This window comes from Oryctolagus cuniculus, chromosome 2 (assembly GCF_051225735.1).
Source record: "Oryctolagus cuniculus isolate XC-2025 breed Fujian yellow rabbit chromosome 2, ASM5122573v1, whole genome shotgun sequence".
Lineage (NCBI taxonomy): Eukaryota > Metazoa > Chordata > Mammalia > Lagomorpha > Leporidae > Oryctolagus > Oryctolagus cuniculus.
This window is the reverse complement of record NC_142868.1, coordinates 11,858,566-11,880,579: the sequence shown is the minus strand read 5'-3', so window position 1 is coordinate 11,880,579 and position 22,014 is coordinate 11,858,566. Positions and strand designations below refer to the sequence as shown.

At 43.2% G+C, this 22,014-nt stretch overlaps 1 protein-coding gene across 18 annotated transcripts in view; it reads left to right on the top strand.

Moving 5' to 3' along the window:
* LDB2 (LIM domain binding 2) overlaps window positions 1–22,014 on the top strand; it is a 393,372-nt gene that overhangs the window by 294,008 nt on the left and 77,350 nt on the right. For all 18 annotated transcript variants that reach the window (XM_002709533.5, XM_051830354.3, XM_051830374.3 and 15 more), the window contains one exon: window positions 21,772–21,944. In XM_002709533.5, coding sequence (XP_002709579.3) covers window positions 21,772–21,944 — 173 coding nt within the window. The remainder of the gene's footprint in view (window positions 1–21,771; window positions 21,945–22,014) is intronic.

The window sequence follows — 22,014 nt, the reverse complement described above, 5'->3', positions numbered from 1 at the left end:
AGCTGGGATCAGGAGTGGAGTTAGGATGTGAACCCAGGCATCCTAAGTAGTGTCCTAACAGCTACACCAACCACTCATCTCACTGCTATTTTATTTTTTAAAACTTTTTTCTCAGTTTATAGAATTTACTAGACGCATAATTGTTAGGCCAGTTCAAACCCTCTAACTTGTCACTGTAATCATTTGAGGCAGAGGCGAGTTAGAAATGTGCCAGGGGATCCCAATACAATCCCATCAAGGTGTCATGTCCCAATACCATCTCACTAGTCCAAGTGATCAATTTCAGTTCACAATTGATCACACTGATAGGTCTAAGAGTCAAAGGGATCACACAAACAAGACTAGTGTCTGCTAATACTAATTGATAGAATAAAAGAAGGGAGAGAATGATTTCTATCTTCTTAACACACATCTTTCCATATCTTGTAAGATTTTTCTCTCCTGTCATTCATTCATGCCTCCAGTCAACATTCTAATTAGAATGCTCTAAGCTGAGCCTTGGTCCAGACACTGAACCCGATGACTGAGGCAGAGTTCTTGCCCTCAAGGAAGTCACATGACAAGATGCCCTCGAATCTGCAGGAACCCTGGGTCAGCTGTGGAATTCTGATCTGTCCACCTGACCCGTGGGAAGCGGCTTTCCCCTTGAATCGGCTGCCATGCCCCAGACATGTGCTCCTCTGTCAAGAGTCTAGACCATGGCTGGTGCCGCGGCTCAATAGGATAATCCTCTGCCTGCGGCGCCGGCACTCTGAGTTCTAGTGCCGGTCGAAGCACCAGATTCTGTCCCGGGTTGCCCCTCTTCCAGGCCAGCTCTCTGCTGTGGCCCGGGAGTGCAGTGGAGAGTGGAGGATGGCCTAAGTGCTTGGGCCCTGCACCCCAGAGGAGACCAGGAGAAGCACCTGGCTCCTGGCTTCGGATCAGCGTGGTGCGCCGGCTACAGCGCACCAGCCACGGTGGCCATTGGAGGGTGAACCAACAGCAAAGGAAGACTTTTCTCTCTGTCTCTCTCTCTCTCACTGCCCACTCTGCCTGTCCAAAAAAAAAAAAAAGAGTCTAGACCATGACACAGGACCCCTGGCCTGATTAGTTGTAACCACTCTGAAAAGGAACGTGGTGCTATACACACAGTAGGTGTGTGAAATCTGTTTGTAAGATTGAACTGAGTTGAAATTTTTTGCTCCCTGCTGACTCCTTGTCAGTGAATTGAGGATCCAATAAATGACACTTTTTAAACCTTCTGTGGTGATCCATATAAGAAATAATACAATGAAGACATAGAAGTAAAGGGCACCATTTTATAACTCTGGTATAAACAGCATTGGAACATGGTTTATGTCTTCCTTATACTAAATCCAAGAACATGTAGACTTGCTGGCCAGGCCCCAGCACTGTAGGACAGGGTCTGCCCCTGGAGCAGCCAAACAGAACACACATTCCCTACAGAGCTTGTATCCAAGGAAAGGAAGAGGAAGGGGCTGGAGGTGCCCAGTTTCTCCTAAACTGCAATCTCTAAGACTCCATCGCTCTACATTCCTGCCCAGGTCCCCTAGAGGGAGCGAATGAGGGGGCAGAGAGGGCGAGGGACATCACTTCAATGGGGATCTCTCCAGCAGGGCAGGACCCTGGCAATCCTAATCTCTCTGTTGATTTGGAACCATGCTCCTTGCCTGTTCCCTGACCGTGTTCTTTGTGTTTGCCTTAGCTTGTTAGCAGTTTCCCCATCCCAGTCATCTGAGTCTCAGAACCCAGAACTTCCTGCCTGCCTGATTTCTCTTGCCTACACCTTGCACTTATGCTCACCTTTTTTCCCTGATCCTGTCTTCCTGTTGTTTCTCCTTTGGATCCTAGCCTACCTGGTCTGCTCCGTCTTGCAGCTGTTAGAGACTCAGTGTGATGAATGAATGGATTAACTAGTTGGCAGCTGTGCCAGACACTGTTTTGTACATTAAAGATGAGAGGGGATCGAGATAGATATGATCCCTTCCCTCATGGAGAACCAGTGCCCAGAGAGATGTAACAGATAATTACACCTCCACCCTGATGACTATCCAGGCAAAGAAAGCAATGCATCTGACATACAGAACATTCTCCCAATGTTGACTACAGTTATTAAAATATGCATTTAGAACCCTTTCCATGGTGTTTAAAGTGCTGATGGAGTGGTTATTCATGATGTTTTTTATCTGCTATCATGATTTTTTTTCTTTTTAATTTTTCTCTACCATTAACTTCTTTGTTAAAAAAGGAGGAAAAAAAATGAATAAAAGCTTTCCAAAGTTCTATGCAGCCAGAAGAAAAAAAGAATCAAAGATATGCACTAGCAGCTTGCAAAAACAAGAGGGAGTTCTGGGGGTTATAAAACATATGCTTGACAACTGATATTATCCACTAGTGAGATATTGTTCATATCTCCACAGCCTGAAATTGCACGAATGATCACCCTGGTTATCAATTCATACACGCTCACAATGGCTGGGTAGCTGCACGAATTGCCTTCTTGGATTGCTTGCAAGTCCCTCATCTCCAACAAATTCATCATGCAAAGTCTCCACTGTAATGAACCTTGGGTAAAACGCAGCACTCAATTGTATTGCGACGTGTTAAGTGGAGCGTGGGCAGTCTCTGAAACATAACTGTCTGGGAATGTTAGGAAAGAGACTTCACCTTTCAATCTGTTTTCCAAAATTATCTCAGCACATGGCCTCACTTCAGGCCCAGTGGTTTGAAACTGGAAGATCTGTCCTCTCTGCAGAAGTGCCCCTAGGGGCTGTTCTCGCTGGGTGGTGTCAACTTTCTTTTTCTTTATAGAAAGCTTTTATTTAATAAATATAAATTTCATAAGTACAACTTTTGGCTTATAGCGGTTCTTCCCCCTATACCCACCCTAACACCCCCAAACCATCCCACCTCCTACTCCTCCCACCCCATTCTTCCTTAAGACTCACTTTTTAAAAGATTTATTTATTTATTTGAAATGAAGAGTTACACAGAGAGAGAAGGAGAGGCAGAGAGAGAGAGAGAGAGAGAGAAGTCTTCCATCTGATGGTTCACTCCCCAGTTGGCCACAACAGCCAGAGCTGCACCTATCTGAAGCCAGGAGCCAGGAGCTTCTTCTGGGTCTCCCATGTAGGTTCAGGGGCCCAAGGACTTGGGCCATCCTCTACGGCTTTCCCATGCCATAGCAGAGAGCTGGATGGGAAGTAGAGCAGCCAGGACTCAAACCAGCACCCATATGGGATGCCAGCACTGCAGGTGGCAGCTTTGCCCGCTATGCCACAGTGTCAGCCCCCATTAAGATTCACTTTTAATTATCTTTATATAGAGAAGATAAACTCTATACTAAGTAAAGATTTCAACAGTTTGCACCCACACAGTGGTGTCAACTTTGCTCAGGGTCTCCACCATGGGGGTATCACCAGCAGGGAAAGCCTTGCAGAGCTCCTGGCCGAAGGCAGGCAGCCAACTTTCTTCCCCTGGCTGTAGGAAACAGTAAGAAGTGGAAGTTTGTGTTGCTTTTGCTTTCTGAGAGCCCGTGGCTTCTCTTGGCACCCCCATCACGGAGGAAATCTGTGATCCCAGCTGGGTGCTATGAGGCCCTGAGCCATGGCCTCCGCAGTACCACCAGCTGCATTCTCATCTGTTGCACCTAGCACTCTGTAACCTGCACGTCAGTCACCTGCACTCCGTAGCTGTGTGTGTGTGTATGCACAAGAGTGTCTGTACATACGCATGCAAACGTAATTACACACATGCACAGGTATACATGCAGGAGAGTCCTGTTACCCCAGTTTTGCCTCTGTGGTTTCAGTTACTGGTGGTCTCAGTACCTGTAGTCAACCATAGTCTGAAAATACTAAATGAAAAATTCCAGAAGCAAATAATTCCTAACTTTTAAATAATCCATTGAAGTATATTGGTAGAATTTTATTCTCAGGTATTGATGCACATATATTGTGCCTAATTTACAAACCAAACTTAATTATAGCAGTGTATTGGAAAAAGCATTAGTAAATAAAGGGTTTGGTACTGTGCCGTTTTAGGCTTCCCTTGAGTGTCTTGGAATGTATGTCTCACAGATAAGAGGGGGTGACTATTATTAGGTGTCGTGTGCTCTGAAGAATTCTAGGAATGCAGCCATGAACAAAGCAGCTAGCGTGTCTGTTCATGGAGCTTGCCTACTATGAGAACAGAGAGATGATTCAGTTAGAGCAGTGTCTCCCACTACGGGCCAGGGATCGGTGCATCTAAAGTGCCTGGGGTACTTATTGAGAATGTCAGAGTCCAGCCCAGCCCCGTCCTGCTGATGCTGCCAGGGGATCTGATCTTCCTGTGCTCCCCAGGTGGTCTATGTGTGATGTGACAAATACCATAGCACAGAAATGGAGAGTGTTGCTGGAATTCGCGGGAGCAATGCCTGATCAATTTGGACTGGGGAAATCAGAGAGGGCACCCTGGAGGAGGTAGTTCCCAAGTTGGAACTTCAAGAGAAGGAATTGTCCAGAAAAGCAAATGAAGAAAGAGCTGATGGCCAGAGTACCCAGCAGAGGAAAGCCAGGGAGACCACAGGGAGATTTTTTTCAAAGCTCACCACCCTCAGAACATAAGGGACCAGGGCGTGCTTCCTCCTTTTGTGAAGCCCATTTGGTAGAAGAAAAGCTTCCCATGCGGGTCTTGGCTTCCCTGTGAGGTGCAGCCCTGCTTCCCTCTGTCTTCCTGTGCCTACTCCTTTCCAACAACGACCCCACCATAGAGTCCTGAATCGGTGTCCTGACCAACTACAGGATCCAGACCTCAGATGATCTAGAACCTTCCATGTGTAACTCTTAGCACTATGAATCCCTGGGCACATGCCAAGCTGTGGTTCCATGGTGACTGCCCCAGTGGGATGGGTGATTTCACGGTTCCTACAGGGGCCCAAGCATGTCCTGAGAAAGCGAAACTTCTAACACCTATCTGCTCAGCGATGGCCCTTGCGCCACTGGGCGTAACCACTTCTTAATTTTATGTTTGTTCAGGATCTGGCTTTACTGAGGTCAATTAAAGTCAGGAGGAGATGTCAGCTTGATTTAGGAAGATGCAATTCTTTGTCCGCCTTGGGTTTATCTCCTTGGGCTGGGCTGTCGTTTGGATTTTATGTTTTTGTCCTTATTTCTTCTGACCATTTTTTTTTCCCGGCGAGGGTTTTCAGTGTTCCGCTGGCCCGATCTGTTTGCAGAGAAGGTGTTTGCTTCTGTAAAGTGCCTGTCCTGTCTGATCTCCATCATCTTTATAGGCTTGCATTCTGTCACTGTGGCTCATGTCTGGCTGTGGTTTGTTACATTGTGACAGGGGTTTGTTATAAAGTGGGGATCGCGTCCAGCTTTGCCTTTCAAACTTCCTCCTTTACAGTAGCCATAAACCCAGGCTGCTAAAATGTTGCCTCTGAGGAGAGGGTAAAATTCTGATCACAAAAGCCTTGGGGGAAAAGGAAAAGGGGAGGTGGGGGAGAGAGCAAGAGAAGAGAATTCTGAAGAGATGTTATTAAGGTAGCAATGTACATACTAGCTGTCATTCAAATGCAAACTTAAAAAAGAGCAGTTTCCAGAGATTTAAGGAAATAATAAAGACAGGCAGGAGAAAGGCACCTAGATGACCCTGCCTGCCTCGCTTTAATCTTGGGAATCTGAGACAAGTTGGGAGTTGCAGAGAAGTGAATACAGTCTAGCTGGGGTTCGTGGTGTGGGTCCCAGGCTGCTTTCTCAAGATCCTTCTAATGCAGCCATCTTGCAAGTTCATTCATGGAAACACGGAGCTGTATTGCTTTTCTGTGTAGCAGGTTAAATGTAGACAAGGTCTGTGTCATTCTTGTCATGGCAACTGAATTTCAAGCTGCCATGCCTCCTTCCATAAGCAATTATTGAGTGCTTGCTGTAGGCAATACCCTAACAGTATGTCCCTGGCTGGTACTATCCACTGAGTACTGCTGTGTCCTGGGAACTTGACTCATCACTCCACATACTTCGTCAGTTTCAATGCCTCAGCAGGGTCACTCAGAAAGAAAGAAATTTACCCACTTATAACTAGCTTTGAAGACCCCCATGGTACCTAACACGTGTATTGGTATGGGGTGCAGGGCTCCCAGCTCTGGGAAGCAGCAAAAGGAGCCATCTCTCCCAAGGGAGCTATGTCAGACTCCGATGTAGCACTGCATAGCGCCAAGGCAGCACTGGGCACCAGCGACTCTGTGAACTTCATTTCTCCTCGTCATCCTGACCTATGAGCTCCATTCATGAATGCTGCTTGGACAGCCCTGCTGTGTCCTGGCCCCATCTCTTTGCTCTCCCAGCACTAACTGCCTCTTTTCCTTACTGCCTACCCAAGCAGACTCTTCTGACACCTCTGGTTTGCAGCCTGTCCATCCTTGTCTCTGCCCTCCATTTATCCTCAATACCCCCCACCCCACCTCTCTCCTTCAAGCATTTGCCCACCAGGCAACAAGAACACAGTAGGTACCAGGTATGCTCCTTGTTATTTAATCCTTATAGCAAGTGAATCATAAAAACTGTTAGAATCATAAAATAACAAATGGTCATTAGTATCTTCATAAGCCAATGCAGAGTAGTTCAGCGTTGCAACAAATGTTTATTAGATACCTATTGTGTGCTCCACGTGGCTGTCAGTTCTGAGACTGTAGCCAGGAGCAAAAAGACACAGCCGTCCCCTTCTTGGAGCTTGCATTGCTGTGGGGAATGGATAATATGCATGTGTGATATAACCTGAGTAGCAATGAATGTTATGAAGAAGTAGTAATTAGGATGAGAACGCGTAGCTTAACCTGAGGGGAGAGCATGCTGTAGATGACTTTGTTTACTCTGCAGAACATCCTTGTGAGGCTGGTATGATTTTCATTCCCACTTGTCAGATGAGAAACCTGGGGCCAGAGTGATTAAGTCACTTGCCCTAGGTCACACAGCTACTTTATGGCAGAGCTGAGAGTCCAGGCCAGGCAGGTGCCTCCATGTCCAACTCTTGACCCTGTGGCACCCCCTAGGAAGAGAGCAGGCCTTGTGAGGCTTGGGAAAAGGACGGCCAGGAGGCTCTTCCCAGTTCTTAACAACAACAGAGGAGAGAGAGGAGCCAGAGAGAGGGCAGCGCTGTGCACCTCCCGTCCAGTGACTTGCTCCCAATTCACACAGTCTGGTGGCGCAGAGACAATGCGTGAGGATTCATCCTGGGTGTTGTTTTATCTTGGAGAACAGTCACAGTCTACTCACTGAGAGGACATGGCGGCAGCTTCAGGGGGACCGACAGCTGGAGAGGAGTGGAGAGCCAGGTTGGATAAGGGTGTCTGCGTTTTAAGGGACAGTGGTGGGCGGTTGCAAGCTCTGGATGCTGGGTGCCGAGGCTCAGGCCCATGAAGGTCACTCTGGAACCTGAAGAACACCCACAGGCTGCCTTCCCTTGCCTGACTCCTCAGTGCTTGTTGAAACCCTGATAGAGAACGTCAGACCCGCCAGCTGGAGCCCACACGGTCTCACCAAACTTGGGTGGATGCACTTGGGCTCTTTGCTCCTGCTGCCCGCGAGCCCATGCAACAGCTAGTTCTCTGTTGAGATGGCTGTTCCTTTTCTTGTAGACACAATTGAAGGGTCACAGGCACGGCCCCCCGTGGACTTCTGTGGAATGTGAATCTGACTCTCTTTCACTGCTTCTCATTTCCAAGGACTTTTCCTGCCCTGTAAAATGCCCTGGAATGCTGACTTGGCATGCAGATGGAGCCTTTTTTTGTACATGTGCTTTTGGTATGGAGTTTGGAGGTTGAAGAACTGTGCACAAAGTACAGTAAGGGGAAAGGCCTCATCAGAACTGAACACTCTCCAAAGGGAGGCTTCTTTTACTTGCAAAACTCAAAATTAACTTGAACCCCAAACTGAATCTTTTAGACTGTTTAGTCCTGGAATTATAATTATCTGGACTAAGACATGAAGACTGGAGAATTCCAGAGACAGGGGCCCTGGAACATTATTTTCCTCTTCTGGTTTTGGTTCTCTGGGCCTGCACTGAAGGTGGCCCTTGCTCTGCATCAGAAACCCATGTGTGCACGTAGCAGGTGTGAGATCGGCACGCTGTCCAAACAGACATGCCAAGCCTACGTTCAGCCACTTGCCAAGCATCTCCTAAGTAGCTACTTACATCACAAATGTGCTGTGATACTGAGCCCATCCGGCCATGTCCCCTGCCTTCAGGGAACTACAGACACATAAGGAAAGTCAATAAAATGGATGATTGCAATACGGTGGGGTAAGTCCCAGTGTGTGTATAAGCAAGGTATCTGGGAGTGGTACGAAGGGCTAGCATGTACTTAAGGATGTTGGCCTGCATGCCGTGGCTTTTACGTGCATGATGCTAGTAATTCTCTGAATTAGTTGGTTCTCCATCTCTGTTGGCAGACGCGGAAATGGGTTTAGAGGGCATAAATCATTTCTTCAAGGTCATCCATGAGTAAGTAGCCTAGCTTATTTATGAAGCAGGAATTTTCTCTGTAGTGCCCACATTCATGATCATTTTAGGAGAGCAAAGGAGAAAACAGGAAACTCAAAATGGGGAGGGGACTCATGGAGCTGAGACAGACTGGAGGGTGCCCCACAGTTTGGACAAAATGAAAGAGATGGGCTAGAGCAGGCAACATCACATGAGCATGGTTTCTTCTTCTTCTTCTTCTTCTTCTTCTTCTTCTTCTTCTTCTTCTTCTTCCTCTTCTTCCTCTTCTTCCTCTTCTTCCTCTTCTTCCTCTTCTTCCTCTTCTTCCTCTTCTTCCTCTTCCTCCTCTTCTTCCTCTTCCTCCTCTTCTTCCTCTTCCTCCTCTTCCTCCTCTTCTTCCTCTTCCTCCTCTTCTTCCTCTTCCTCCTCTTCTTCCTCTTCCTCCTCTTCTTCCTCTTCCTCCTCTTCTTCCTCTTCCTCCTCTTCTTCCTCTTCCTCCTCTTCTTCCTCTTCCTCCTCTTCTTCCTCTTCCTCCTCTTCCTCCTCTTCCTCCTCTTCCTCCTCCTCCTCCTCCTCCTCCTCCTCCTCCTCCTTCTTCTTCTAATTGTTTATTTACTTGAAAGGCAGAGTTATAGAGAGAAGGAAGAGACAGGATGGGAGCAATCTTCTGTCCTCTGTAACACTCCCCAAATGCCTGCAATAGCCAGAGGTGGGCAGAACAGAAGACAGGAGTATGGAAATACATCTGGGTCTCCCACATGGGTGGCAGGGTCCCATCTTCTGCTGCTTTCCCTGCTGCGTTAGCAAAGAGTGAATCAGAAGCAGAGCAGCTGGGTCTCAAACTGGTGACCATATGAGATGCCAGCACTGCAGGCTTTGCCTTAACCCACTGTGCCACAACACCAGCCACTAGGTGAGCAATGGTCTCCAAGAACACATGTGCATGGTGACATGAGAGGAGTGGATGTAACGGAAATGGAGTTGATGGAAGGGTGCAGGGCAGAGCCACTTTGTTATTCTAATTCTTCAAACCTCTCCTTCGATTTTAAATACTTTTATTTTTTAAAGATATATATATATATATATATATTTATATATATAGTGAGAGAGAACAGGAGAGTAAGTTTCCATCTGCTGGGTCACTCCCCAGTAAGTTTCCATCTGCTGGGTCACTCCCCAGATGACTGCAACAGCCAGGGCTGGGCCGTGTGAAGCCAGGAGCTTGCTGTGAGTCTCCCACATGGGTGGCAGAGCCCAAACATTTGTTCTATCTCCTGTTGCTTTGCCCAGGCTGTTTACAGGGAGCTGCATTTTAAGTGGAGCAGCCGAGACTCGAACCAGCACGCATGTGGGATGCCAGTGTTGCAGGTTAGCAGCTTAAACCACTATGCCACCCCTTCAAAATCCTTTTCATAGGGTTATGTTTTATGAGCGTCCATTTCAGTGACCACTTAACACCTTGGAAGGAACATTTTAGATCTCATTTTCCCACCCTGGGGGAGGGCCCAGTTATGCCCAAGTCTATTTCTCTCTTCAGAAAGAAAATCTGTGAAAGATTGCTTACTCCTGGTTCAGACTGAATTTGGAATCACACCCATCTGTGTGTTTCTCTGGCAACCCTTCTCTAACCCAGGTGAATTGTGCTGCTATTAAAACACAAAATTGAGGCCGGCACTGTGGCTCACTAGGCTAATCCTCCGCCTGCGGTGCCAGCACCCCAGGTTCTAGTCCCGATTGGGGCACCAGTACTACTCCCAGTTGCTCCTCTTCCAGTCCAGCTCTATGCTGTGACCCGGGAGAGCAGCGGAGGATGGCCCAAGTACTTGGGTCCCTGCACCCGCATGGGAGACCAGAAGGAAGAACCCAGCTCCTGGCTTCGGATCGGTGCAGCACCGGCCATAGCGGCCATTAGGGGAGTAAACCTTTCTCTCTGTCTCTCTCTCACTGTCTAACTCTGCCTGGCAAAAAATTAAAACATACACACACAAAATTGAAAGGCTTTTGCTCTCCCAATTGGCTTGAGTGTGGGGAGGCCTGATAAGTCCTGTTGAAGTCATTTCAGAAGAATTCCTGAAGTTTAGTAACTTTGAAAATGGGGTAGTTTTTTTTTTTAATTTTTTTTTTTTTTTACAGGCAGAGTGGACAGTGAGAGAGAGACAGAGAGAAAGGTCTTCCTTTGCCGTTGGTTCATCCTCCAATAGCCGCCATGGCTGGCGCACCGTGCTGATCCGAAGGCAGGAGCCAGGTGCTTCTCCTGGTCTCCCATGGGGTGCAGGGCCCAAGCACTTGGGCCATCCTCCACTCTCCACTGCACTCCCGGGCCACAGCAGAGAGCTGGCCTGGAAGAGGGGCAACCAGGACAGAATCTGGCTCCCCGACCGGGACTAGAACCTGGTGTGCCGGCGCCACTAGGCGGAGGATTAGCCTAGTAAGCCGCAGCGCTGGCCGAGTAGTTTGTTTTTTAAAAAGTGTATTTATTTGTTTGAAAGGTAGAGTTACACAGAAGCAGAGAGAGAGAGAGAGAGAGGTGTCTTTCATCTGCTGATTCACTCTCCAAATGGCCACAATGGCCAGAGCTTTGCTGATCCAAAGCCAGGAGCCAGGAGCTTCTTGCAGGTCTCCCACGCATCTGCAAGGACCCAAATACTTGGGTCATTTTCTACTGCTTTCCCAGGTGCATTAGCAGAGAGCTGAATCAGAAACGGAGCAGCCAGGACTCAAATGGGATGCAGGGGCTACGTGCGGCAGCTCTACCCACTACACCACAGCGTCAGCCCCTGAAGGAGTAGTTTAAGGAATTGTTTATTTGGATGCAAAGAGAGAGAGCTCTCATCCTGTGATTCACTCCGCAAGTACCTGGGGCAACTGGATCTGGGTTGCGCCAAAGTGGGGAACCAGGAACACAATCCAGGTCTCCCATGTGGGTGGCAGGGACCCAAGTACTTGAGTCAGCACTGCTGCTTCCGTGATCCGCAGGCAGCTGGAATCAGGAGCCAGAGCTGGATATTGAACCCAGACACTCCAGTGTGGGATACGGGATCTTAACAACTAGGCCAAGTGCCCAGCCCAGGACCGGAAAAAAATTTTTTTTCACTTGTCTGCAGCAGTTTTGCTCTTTAAGCATGCCAGTGGGTTTTGAAGGGAAAACCGCAAACCATCTGAAATGGAGAAACAGAGACAGCTCCCTGGCATCAGGAACCACATGAGCCGGATGTCTACAGTGTAATGACTTAATTTGATTATCCGCATGTCGATAGCACTTTGAATACTTGAGCCCGCCAGTTTGTAAGGGATACACTTTGTGATCTATGTGGAAAACTTCAAAATATAGTTAGGTTAAGTGTCGGTGAAGTTGTATGCAAGGCAGGTACTATCAGCACGACTGAGAGAGTTATTGATAACAGCACTTTGATGGGCAATTACTGGTACTTAAATAAAATCAATCTGTCGCCTTCTCAGTGTCTACTTTGTTGGGAAAAAAATTCAAAAAAAAAAACAATCTGTGTGTTCCTCAACAGGAGATTTTCTGGATAATTATGTGAATCATTCATATTCTGGAGTTTGGTTCAGTGCTTAGCATTAATGAATTAGCTTTGTGTACACTTAGAGGCTTAGAGCTCAATTTTGGCTTTACTGAGTGAAAGAAAGCCAGGTCCATATAGATATATTTGAGATGATAGATCTTCTGTAAATAAAAACAGAACATAAAGGCCTTCACTCAAAATGTGTGTGTTCTATGGGGATATTTATATGGGTGTGAATGTAGAAAAAGCAGAACATGTGGAAGGCTATGTGATAGCTCAATACTAAAGGTGACCTGGGGAGTACTGACGTCACAGAGCTCGACAGGCCTGAGGGGCCAGGGGCACTTCAGACCCACTAGTGTCTGTGTTAGTGAAGTCAAGGGGTTTAACAAATAAACCTTGATATTGCCATGGCTCGACACCATTTTGTGCCCCCAAATACAAACGAGTTTTTCTGATACGTGGCAGCTCTCCTCCGGCTGTAAATGCAGGGACCCTGACTCCTCCCATCTCCTGGCACCTGCACGCATAAAGTAAAGAAAGAGGTATGTGCTATGTCTGATGACCGGCCTGGCAGATGTGGGGACAGTGCATCTGGTACACATAGAATGACTTCACTGGCTCTGTCTTCCAGATGTCTACTCTGTTTTAAAAAGAAGAAAGCAATGGAAATGTCCTTTAAATTTTGGCTATAACTCTGTCACAAAGCAGAACCTGGCTTCAGGGGTGCTTGGGATGCAAGATCTCAGGAATCAGATCTAGTGAGTAGCCAGGGAGAACCTGTGACAGTAACATGTTAATTTTTTACAGATGTCTTACTTATGTGATTTTAAAACTAATACAAATGAAAGATCTCTCTGGCCATCAGACTCTCCTGTAAAATGAGGATATGGAATATAATCATGGATAACCTAATTACATTTATTAAATAATTGTCAGTATTTTGTATTTTATTTTTTCCACATAATGATAAGTGCCATCATAATCACTCATCAAGAGCTAATCAGTGCTGCCACGAGTTGAGCTCATTCCTGCTGGAATCAAAGCAACATACTAAGCATGTTCTTTCTTAAATAATTTTTTTAATACAGAACTAGCTTAGCTGAGTGTGCATTTTAAGATATTCAGAAACCTATTGGGATTGTGAAGCGTTACTGGGAATCACTGGATTAAACTTGAAGTCTTTTCCGGTCCTATCATTTTAATTTGACATCCAGCAGCCTGGCTCAGAGAGAGCACTGTTTCTATTCATGTTTGCTAAAAGAATGAATGAATTCAGAAGTCAAACATAGGTAAAAATCTATACAAAAACAAGTGTGTATGAGAGAAAGCAAGGTTTATACTAAAAGTATTAAAGCCATTCAATAATTGAAAATATACTAATAGTTTGCTTAAAGAAAGATCATAAATATTAAAAAGGCATGTGATTAAGTTAAACATCTATCAGCTTTAAAAAATCATGAGAACAAAACATAGAATAATAATTTTTCTTTCTATAGTAAGTAATCTGATCTCATATGAACATATAGTATTTCCCTTAGTCCTAGAGGCATTCCCTAAAAATATCAAGGGGAAAAAGGCTGCACACTACTTCCTTTATTTCTGGTTTTTTCCTCCAGGGAGTTCTGTTGTAACCATTGCAGTAAGACGAGAAAAAAGAAGTGTATAAGTATATTGAAAAGGAGAAAAGGAAAATAATTAATAATATTTGGGAATAATATATTTCTTTGCATAAAAAACTTTTTAAAAAATCTTCCACAAATATTAACAAAAGTATTCAATTAAGTGTCTGGATTGCAAATAGAAATATAATGAAAAACATTGTATTAACCATTCAGCATAACTAAAATACATCAGACTCATTTCAGAAATAATAGGTATCTGTGTTTTTCTGAGATAAAGTTTTTCTGAGTTAAAGATAAAGATTTACATAAGTTGACATACATTTCATAGTTCTGTATAGAAATAGTAGGTATTTTAAAGATGCCAATTCTTTCATAGTAAATTTTATTTAATTTGATTCAATTTCCCTCCCATTTTTTTTAAATTTAACAATTATCTTGCGACTTATCTTGGATAATTAAAAACAGAGTGTAATTGTGGAAAAGTTGACATAAAATAATAACACAGAGGGCGAAAGTAAATCTACGATATGAACTATGTTATAACATTTTAGTAACTAAACAATATTGCACTGTCATAAACACAGACCAAGAAACTCTATGTAATAGAATAGCTTATTGAGACAAGAATCTCTAAGGCATAAATATGTAACACCTGGTCAGGGCCACAGCCCAGATGGTAGAAAAGGCTCCATCCTCCATAACACACATTGTTCCCAGTGTTAGGACAACTCCCTTCCCTCTGCCCCAGGCCTGATTGGTATCTATTTATCCTTGGGCTTAGGTATTTCTCTGACATCTCACTATCTCCCCATTGATCCTGCAGCACTTCAGGAGCCATCAGTAACTGGAGCATGGACAGGTTTATCACAGAAATTAATAAAAGATTTCCATTTCATACCAAAGGCTGACGATTCATAGTAAGAGATCCAGCCAGAAAGAGGTCTCCATTGCTGTGGGGTCCTCCTGCACGATGTTATTGTCAGGACCTTGGATTGGGGGCTATCGAGGTTTTTGCTCATCATAAAAGGCACACATTTAAGAGAAATAGTATCCCAAGTAATCTAAATATACAAAAGCAGTAGTTTCATTTCAGTGAAATGAAATCTATCAAGTTTTCAAAGAGTTCCTGCGATGTGGGTCCTATAACTTCAGTCATGTAATGCATTAAGTCATTCATCGATTTGTGCTGGGTGATCAATAAGTAGTGGAGAACAAGCTGGAGCTATAGAATTAATTGCGTTTGTCCTTAATTAATGAATTGATGACACAAAGAACTGCTTTATCAGAAGTTCTCAGAGCACAGGAATGGAGTATGCCTTGACCTTGGGTCACTGTTGTCTAACCAGGATCCATCACTTAGTGCAGGTGCTGTGACTGCCAGGTATTAAAGATTTCATAGGTAGAAATGGAAGAAAAAATCCATGTTGGATTTTGGGAACAATAAAATGTTGGTGGAGTTTCAGACCCTGTTGGCAAGTTTAGTATGCATTTTGGAAGGACAGAGTAGGTCCATCAGATCATGTCGCTGGCTAAAACCTTCCAATTCCATGTCACTGCGCTAAGTAAAATATGAGTGCTTTGCCATGGCTTGCAAAGTTCCACATAACCTGGCCCTGCCTCTGTCTCCGAGCCCCTTCGTCATCTCCTCCTCCTCACCTGTGCTCCTGCCACACCACCTTCTTTCTGATGCTGTAACACACCAAGTCCTTCAGCCTCAAACTCATCCTGTTTGCCCTTACTGTTCCCTGGGTTCTGAGCCTCTGCAATTATGGGTCGTCACATGAGCTTTCCCAGTCAAGAGGCTCCGTTCTCACCTCAGCACTTGAACCTGCCTTCCCATTCCACCACATATATCCTCTGTCTCCCCATTCACCTGCTACTTAGCTCCAGCACCAGGAACATCTAGCACATAGTAGGTACTTAATCAGCAGTTTTAAAATGAGTTATCCTTTGAAAACACAGAAGAGGCAATCAGAGAGAAGAGATTTTTTTTAAATCAAATTGCTTTAGTTGAGAAAGTAAGTAAAAGGCATATTAAGATGAAAATGGTAACAGCTTACAAAAGTAAAGTTCACTGCACTTGCTTGTCTTTCACCAGGAACAGTGGAATTTGCTTTGAGCCAATATCACCCCCGTCAGAAGTTGATCATGCTTTATTTCTACTGTTTTAGACCTTTAGAATGGTTATTTGCCATAAATGAAATGATCAGCATGTTTGTTTTACTCCAGCGAGCATCTCAGATCAGTCTAAAGTTTAAGGAATCTTTGTGTTCATTCCATACCTCAGAAAGAGAATTTCCATTCAGATTTTAAGGTACAGCAGCTATAACAAAACTCTATGATCTACCCAGTTTCAACAAACTTATTACTGTTCGGAAGTTTTTTTCTTAAATCCTAAAATAATTATTTTAATATAATTAAATTCACCTCATTAAAAACAAATATCTGATATGATTCTCTCTTTTCAGAGTTGGAAATAGTAAACTAAATAATGGCCAAGGGTTAAGCAGTTATAACACATTATTAGTTACAACTCTTTCTCTTACCCTACATTCAAATAATGTTTTCAACCCTTTCAATTTTTTTGAAGTTATTTATTTTTGAAATATAGAAATTGCCAGCATTTAAAATATTAAATGATGCCCCCTTCAAATCAAAAGATCTTACACTAGACAGTGGATTCTCAGAAGACTTAAAGACCTTCAGAACTAAAGTTTGACCAGCGTATTTATCGAGTTTACAATCACATCTCATAGACATTCAGAGAATTAAAGAATCTCAAGATAAAGAGTAATTGCTACATTGATTTCTCAAAAAGTTTGAGTTTTCTCATTTAACCACAATATCACCAGGTTTGCATTTTGATCTTTTAATTATTATTTTAATGTGTACTTTGATTACTATTTTTGATATTGTCCCATGTGGTTCTTTTCTGTATTTAATGTCTCTCATGTGAATTACCTATAAACATCCATAAGAATTTAAGAAAAGCACTTGACAATTACTAATAGAGATGAAATTCTCTAAAAGGGAGACTTTCTGCTTTGGGGAGGATGCTTAATAATTTTGTCTTCTTAGCTCTCGACTGGTACTATTTGATTTCTAAATGGGAAGAACATTCAGCTAATATCTACAAGGATCCGTTAGGTAGTCCTAATATCTAATGTAATATCTCCAAGAAAATAAAGGAGCTGGATCCTGCCTTTACAACACCATGAGATGACTTACATAACAGGGAATGCTAGGACATGGGGATGGGTAAGAACAAAACAGAACAACTGTGAAAAGCTTCCTAAGAAACCTGAGTGCAAGTCTCAGCATCTAAATAAATTTGCAGCTATTTCTGGTCTAATTATATTTACCTAAAAGGTAGGGTGTTATTTAAACATTCTTTGTACACATTTTGGCTCCTGAATAATTTAATCTGTGCTTTTCTTCTTTCTTTCATGAATAAGTAGATAAATAACATATAGTGTATTCCACTCACCTAACATCATAGAAAATCTTTCTCTTGCTCTCTAGCTCTCTGTTCTTATCAACACTTGGTGCTTTAGTCTAAATGTGCTCAGAAAATGGAATCTATTTTATAATCTACTCTAGTCTTAATCTTCTCCAGAAACATGCGAAAGTTATAATCCTTTTCATGGGAACACACTGTGGATGTATGCATATCAATATTTCAATTCTAATTCCAGGGATTGAAGTATAAATTAAAGTGTAAGTTTAGCATGTGCATGTAACAGTATAAAATCTAAATAAGATTCCAAGTTGTTGTGACTGATGAGTTAGGAAACCAGTGAATCCAAGTCTGAAATATTTCCTCGTTAAAGTCGTTTATCTTAGATTATGCTATGTGGCTTCCTGGTTTACTACACTCAAGAACATGTTAATCTTTTCCATGCTTCAAAAATAACAAAATCATACTTTGAATTCAGGATTCAGAAGATACCAGTAATGAGTTCAAAGTTATAAATCCATTTCTTAAAACTTTATCAATTGGGGCTAGCATTATGGTAGAGGGTTAAGCTGTTGCCTACAACACTGGCATCCCTTATGGATGCCAGTTTGAGTCCCAGCTGCTCCACTTCGGATCCAGCTCCCTGCTAATGTGCCTGGGAAAGTAGTAGAAGGTGGCCCAAAGGCTTGGGCCCCTGCACCAACCTAGGAGACCTGGATGGAGTCCCAGGTTCCTGGATTTGGGCAGGGCCAGCTCTGGCTGTTGTGGCCATTTGGGGAATGATCCAGTGGATAGAAGTGTTTTAGTGTTTCTCTCTGTCTCTCTGTCTCTCTGTCTCTCTCCCTCTCTCTCTCTCTCTCTCTCTCTAACTCTGCCTTTCAAATACAAGTAAGTGAAGTAAATCTTTTAAAAAAAATATCAATTTTCACATTGTATCATAGCTACATACTTGTTAACTCTCCTGATAGAATTGTTTGAAAGACAGGAAAAGTCATCTATCCTTGTGTTTTCAGTATCTGCAATGGTGCTTTGTAGCTGCTCCAGGCTCAGTGAAGGTCTGCAGAAGAAATCAATGGATGGACAACAGTTTCCTAAAGCACATTGGGTTGACTGTTGTCTGTCCCATTCACTGCACATTGCCTATATATGACACGTTTTGCAAGTGCACATGTGTGTGTGAGTACAGTACAAGTATAGTCTGTGACAGGCAGAATAATGGCCTCCCCAGAGATGCCCATGTCCTAATTCCTACTGCCTGTGAATGGCACCTTACATGGTAAAAGTGCTTTGCATATCCGATTAAGTTAAAGACTGAGATGAGGAGGTTTTCTGGGATTGCTTGGGTGGATCCAGTGCAATCCCAGGGATCCCAAGAGTGGAAGACGGAGGCAGTAGAGGACGTGAGAGGCTTCTAGATGCTGATAAAAGCAAGAAAACTGGTTTATCCCTAGAGTCTCTGGAAAGGATTCAGCCCTGTTGGCACCTTAATGTCAGCCCAGCAAGGCTCTTATCTGATTGTCCAAACTAAGAAAATGTGTGTTGTTCTCAGCCACTGAGTTTGTGATCCTGTTACAGCAGTTACAGGAAACTGACACAATCCCTGACACTCACTCCTGTTTGTCTGTCACAGCTTCTAACGCAGAATTGTAGAGAGACTATGGTATCTGTTGCTGTTGATTGTTGCCATCACTTCCTCTGTTGTCCACATCTGGGTCCACTACCCTACTCCATGATGGAAGAGAACAACACGTGTTGGGATTGCTCTGCTCACAAATGACAGGAACTTAATTAAAACCAGTTTAAGGAAAACACATGCAGAAGGGAACATCTTCTACAAGTGACACCTCCAGGGGGTGGAGTTGGCTTCATTCCCAGCTGAGACAAGAGCCCAGATTAATCCACAAAGACTTGCCCCTCTCCTTTGTTTATCCTCTGTGTTCAGGCTTCTAAATTCCCATTCCCTCTTTCAGCAAAAGATTCGAATTTGGCTATTTTTATAGCCTGAGAGATTAAATGGGTGCCAGAGATACTTATTCCTATACTTAAAACACCCCAAAATTTGTGGGATTAAAATGCAAACATTTCCTTAATTTACTCATGATTCTGCGTTTTGGGCAGAGTGTGGCATGGAAGAGCATCCCTACTCCATGTAATACCAGCATGAGACAGCTCAACTGGGGCTCAAGGATTCACTTTCAAGATGGCCTCACTCACACAAGACAGCACTGGCAGTTGGCTGGAAGACTCAGTTCTTCTTCATGTGACCTCTCCACATGACTAGCTTGGGCTTCTGACAGTATGGCAGTCTATGAGTAACTGCACCTGATTCATAGTAACTGGCTTCTTCCCAAGCTCAGAGTGGAAGCTTTCAGGTCTCCTTAAGGTGTAGCTTAAAATCAACACAAGGTGGCTTGTTCTAGTGTCTATTAAAGCAGATCACAGGCGCTGCCCAGATCTAAAGAAACTGTACGCAAGGCATGGATATTATTGCTTGGGTCATGGGACCCTCCTGTAGCAGTGTACACAACGGATGATGGAGCTCTGTGACTAGTCCAAACAGAGAGAATGGTAGGAGAGTCCCACAAAGAAGCCAGGGCTCAAAACATGTCTCCAGCACCCATAATAACCATTCCCTAGTGTACTAGAAATTATTCAGTGAGGCAGGCTGTATTCCCCATTAAGTATGTTTACTAGATAGCTTGCACACTTTCTGGACTTGAGGGGGTACTTAAAAATTTAGATTTAAAGTTAGGGAATCTCAACCTTTTACTGTTTTACTTAGGCTATGAGTGAAAATCATAATAATACATAGCAAACAGTACTATAAAGGAATGAAATTATGTAGCATTCATGATGAATAAACTATAATGTGACTAATCCAGTGGTGGTTATTTGCCATAACCTGTTTAATGTGACAATTCCTTGTGTATTGAAGTGAGATGTTTTCGCCCTTCCACTACATTTTTATAATTTGTATTTATTCTCAAAAATACAGATCTCAAATTGTCAAATTACTTGAGCTGATATATGGTAATTAGCTTCAAGTTAGAATATGTGAAATGCATTCAATTAATTTTATGTTAAGCAAAATACAACACAGCTTTAGCATTACAAAGCATTAAATTTCTTTATGTAGTGAGGCATATATTTAAGAATATGGTGGACTCAAATTTCTCATTCGAATTTTATATTCAGAGAATGATCATGTAGTAGTGGGGATTAGGCAGTATTTAGGAAATGTATGCATAAGGATTATTTAGGATGGAATCACCAGAGATCTTGGAATATTTAGCACACACTTGTTGATTGATTTTATCAGCAGCAAATATGAAGTGATAACAACGATATAAATTATTCAGAAACCTATCACCCATATCAAGATTCTGTAAAGATTGCTTCAGAAAACAGTTTGGCAGAGTACTCTCTCTATACTTATTTTTTCCAAGTTCATGTACAAAAGAGATATGGATCCATACGGAATGGATTAACACTGATTCTTTTAAAATGAAATTAAATATTTTAAAAACATGAAGTGATGAGTGGTTGATCTTCCTGGCTGAAGCTCTCTTTGGTAGTTTATCTTAAATATTATTCTTGTCTTTCAGGGAGCATTATATAGTGAATGTAAGAGATTTATTCAAAACCTTGGATAGCTTGAGAGAGCTTTAAGACTTTGCCTGAAAATCTGCACATAGGCAAAATTCCTGATATTATGAGTTGGGATTTCCAGTGTAAGAGGATTTCAAATCATTGCTGAAGCAAGGGCTTGTTGCTGGTTTCTAAGCATCGTGTATCAGAAAGATCCAACGACTTCTACAGTCACTCAAACAAAAATGGAGCAGGACCAGCCAGCCACATAGCATGAAAGAGACTAATTTAGACCAAGTGGAAGGTATCAAGTTCTCTGGAAATGGGCCATTTATCCTAGAGACAGTTTATCCAGCTCAAAGGCAGCTAGGATAACCAGTATTTACATAGCCATGGGGCTTTCCGTATATGGAGATGCAATTACGTTTAGAGATCTCCATTCTTAAAGCAGTTTGAGACACTGCTGGAGAAAGCAGGTGTCCTGGTATTTGCAGATGTAGAGTTAGGGACCCCAAATAGCTACTTACAAATAATGTGACCTATAAACATTCATAGTAACCTTGTGGTCTCAATTCTATGCTTTTTAGGGTTGCTCTGAAGGCCCAATGAGAGAATGCCCAAATATTTCCCATACTACAAAGTATTATAACATTAAAAATTATAATTGCTAATAATAAAACTAAAACTTGAATGAGTAGCTGGTTTGTAAATGACATAGTGGTTGAATGCACCATATTTTCAAGTGTTGAATGTATTATTTTTTAAAAACATATGTTCATTTAAGAAGTATCTACAAGGTACAAAGTAGTTAAACTATCCCTCCTCCCCCCTATTTTAAAGCACTATGATTTTATTAACTTCCAATGGACACACAATCGGGAGAGAGAACCATATGCTTTGTGTATGTGGGTGTGCCCCCTCGCCTATTTGGGGATTGATACATTGGTTGCAATCTGGTGGGATCATGGCTATTTACAGGGAGAACTTGCTGCTGCGATGGTTTCTTAAGAGGTTTCATACCCAATCCTAGTAGTAACTTCAGTATTGGTGTGGGAGGGAGGTGGGAAAAGTTGGAAACTTTGGTTAATGGTTGCTTTCTCTGTTTCTCTCCCAGCTATCGGCAGGACCCTCATCCCCCGTTACTTTAGCACTGTGTTTGAAGGAGGGGTGACCGACCTGTATTACATTCTCAAGCACTCGAAAGAGTCATACCACAACTCATCCATCACGGTGGACTGCGACCAGTGTGCCATGGTCACCCAGCACGGGAAGCCCATGTTTACCAAGGTACAGCATAGGCTCCGAAATACACCTGGCATTTTCTTCCCTGAGTGAGTTAATGGATAATAATTGTAGT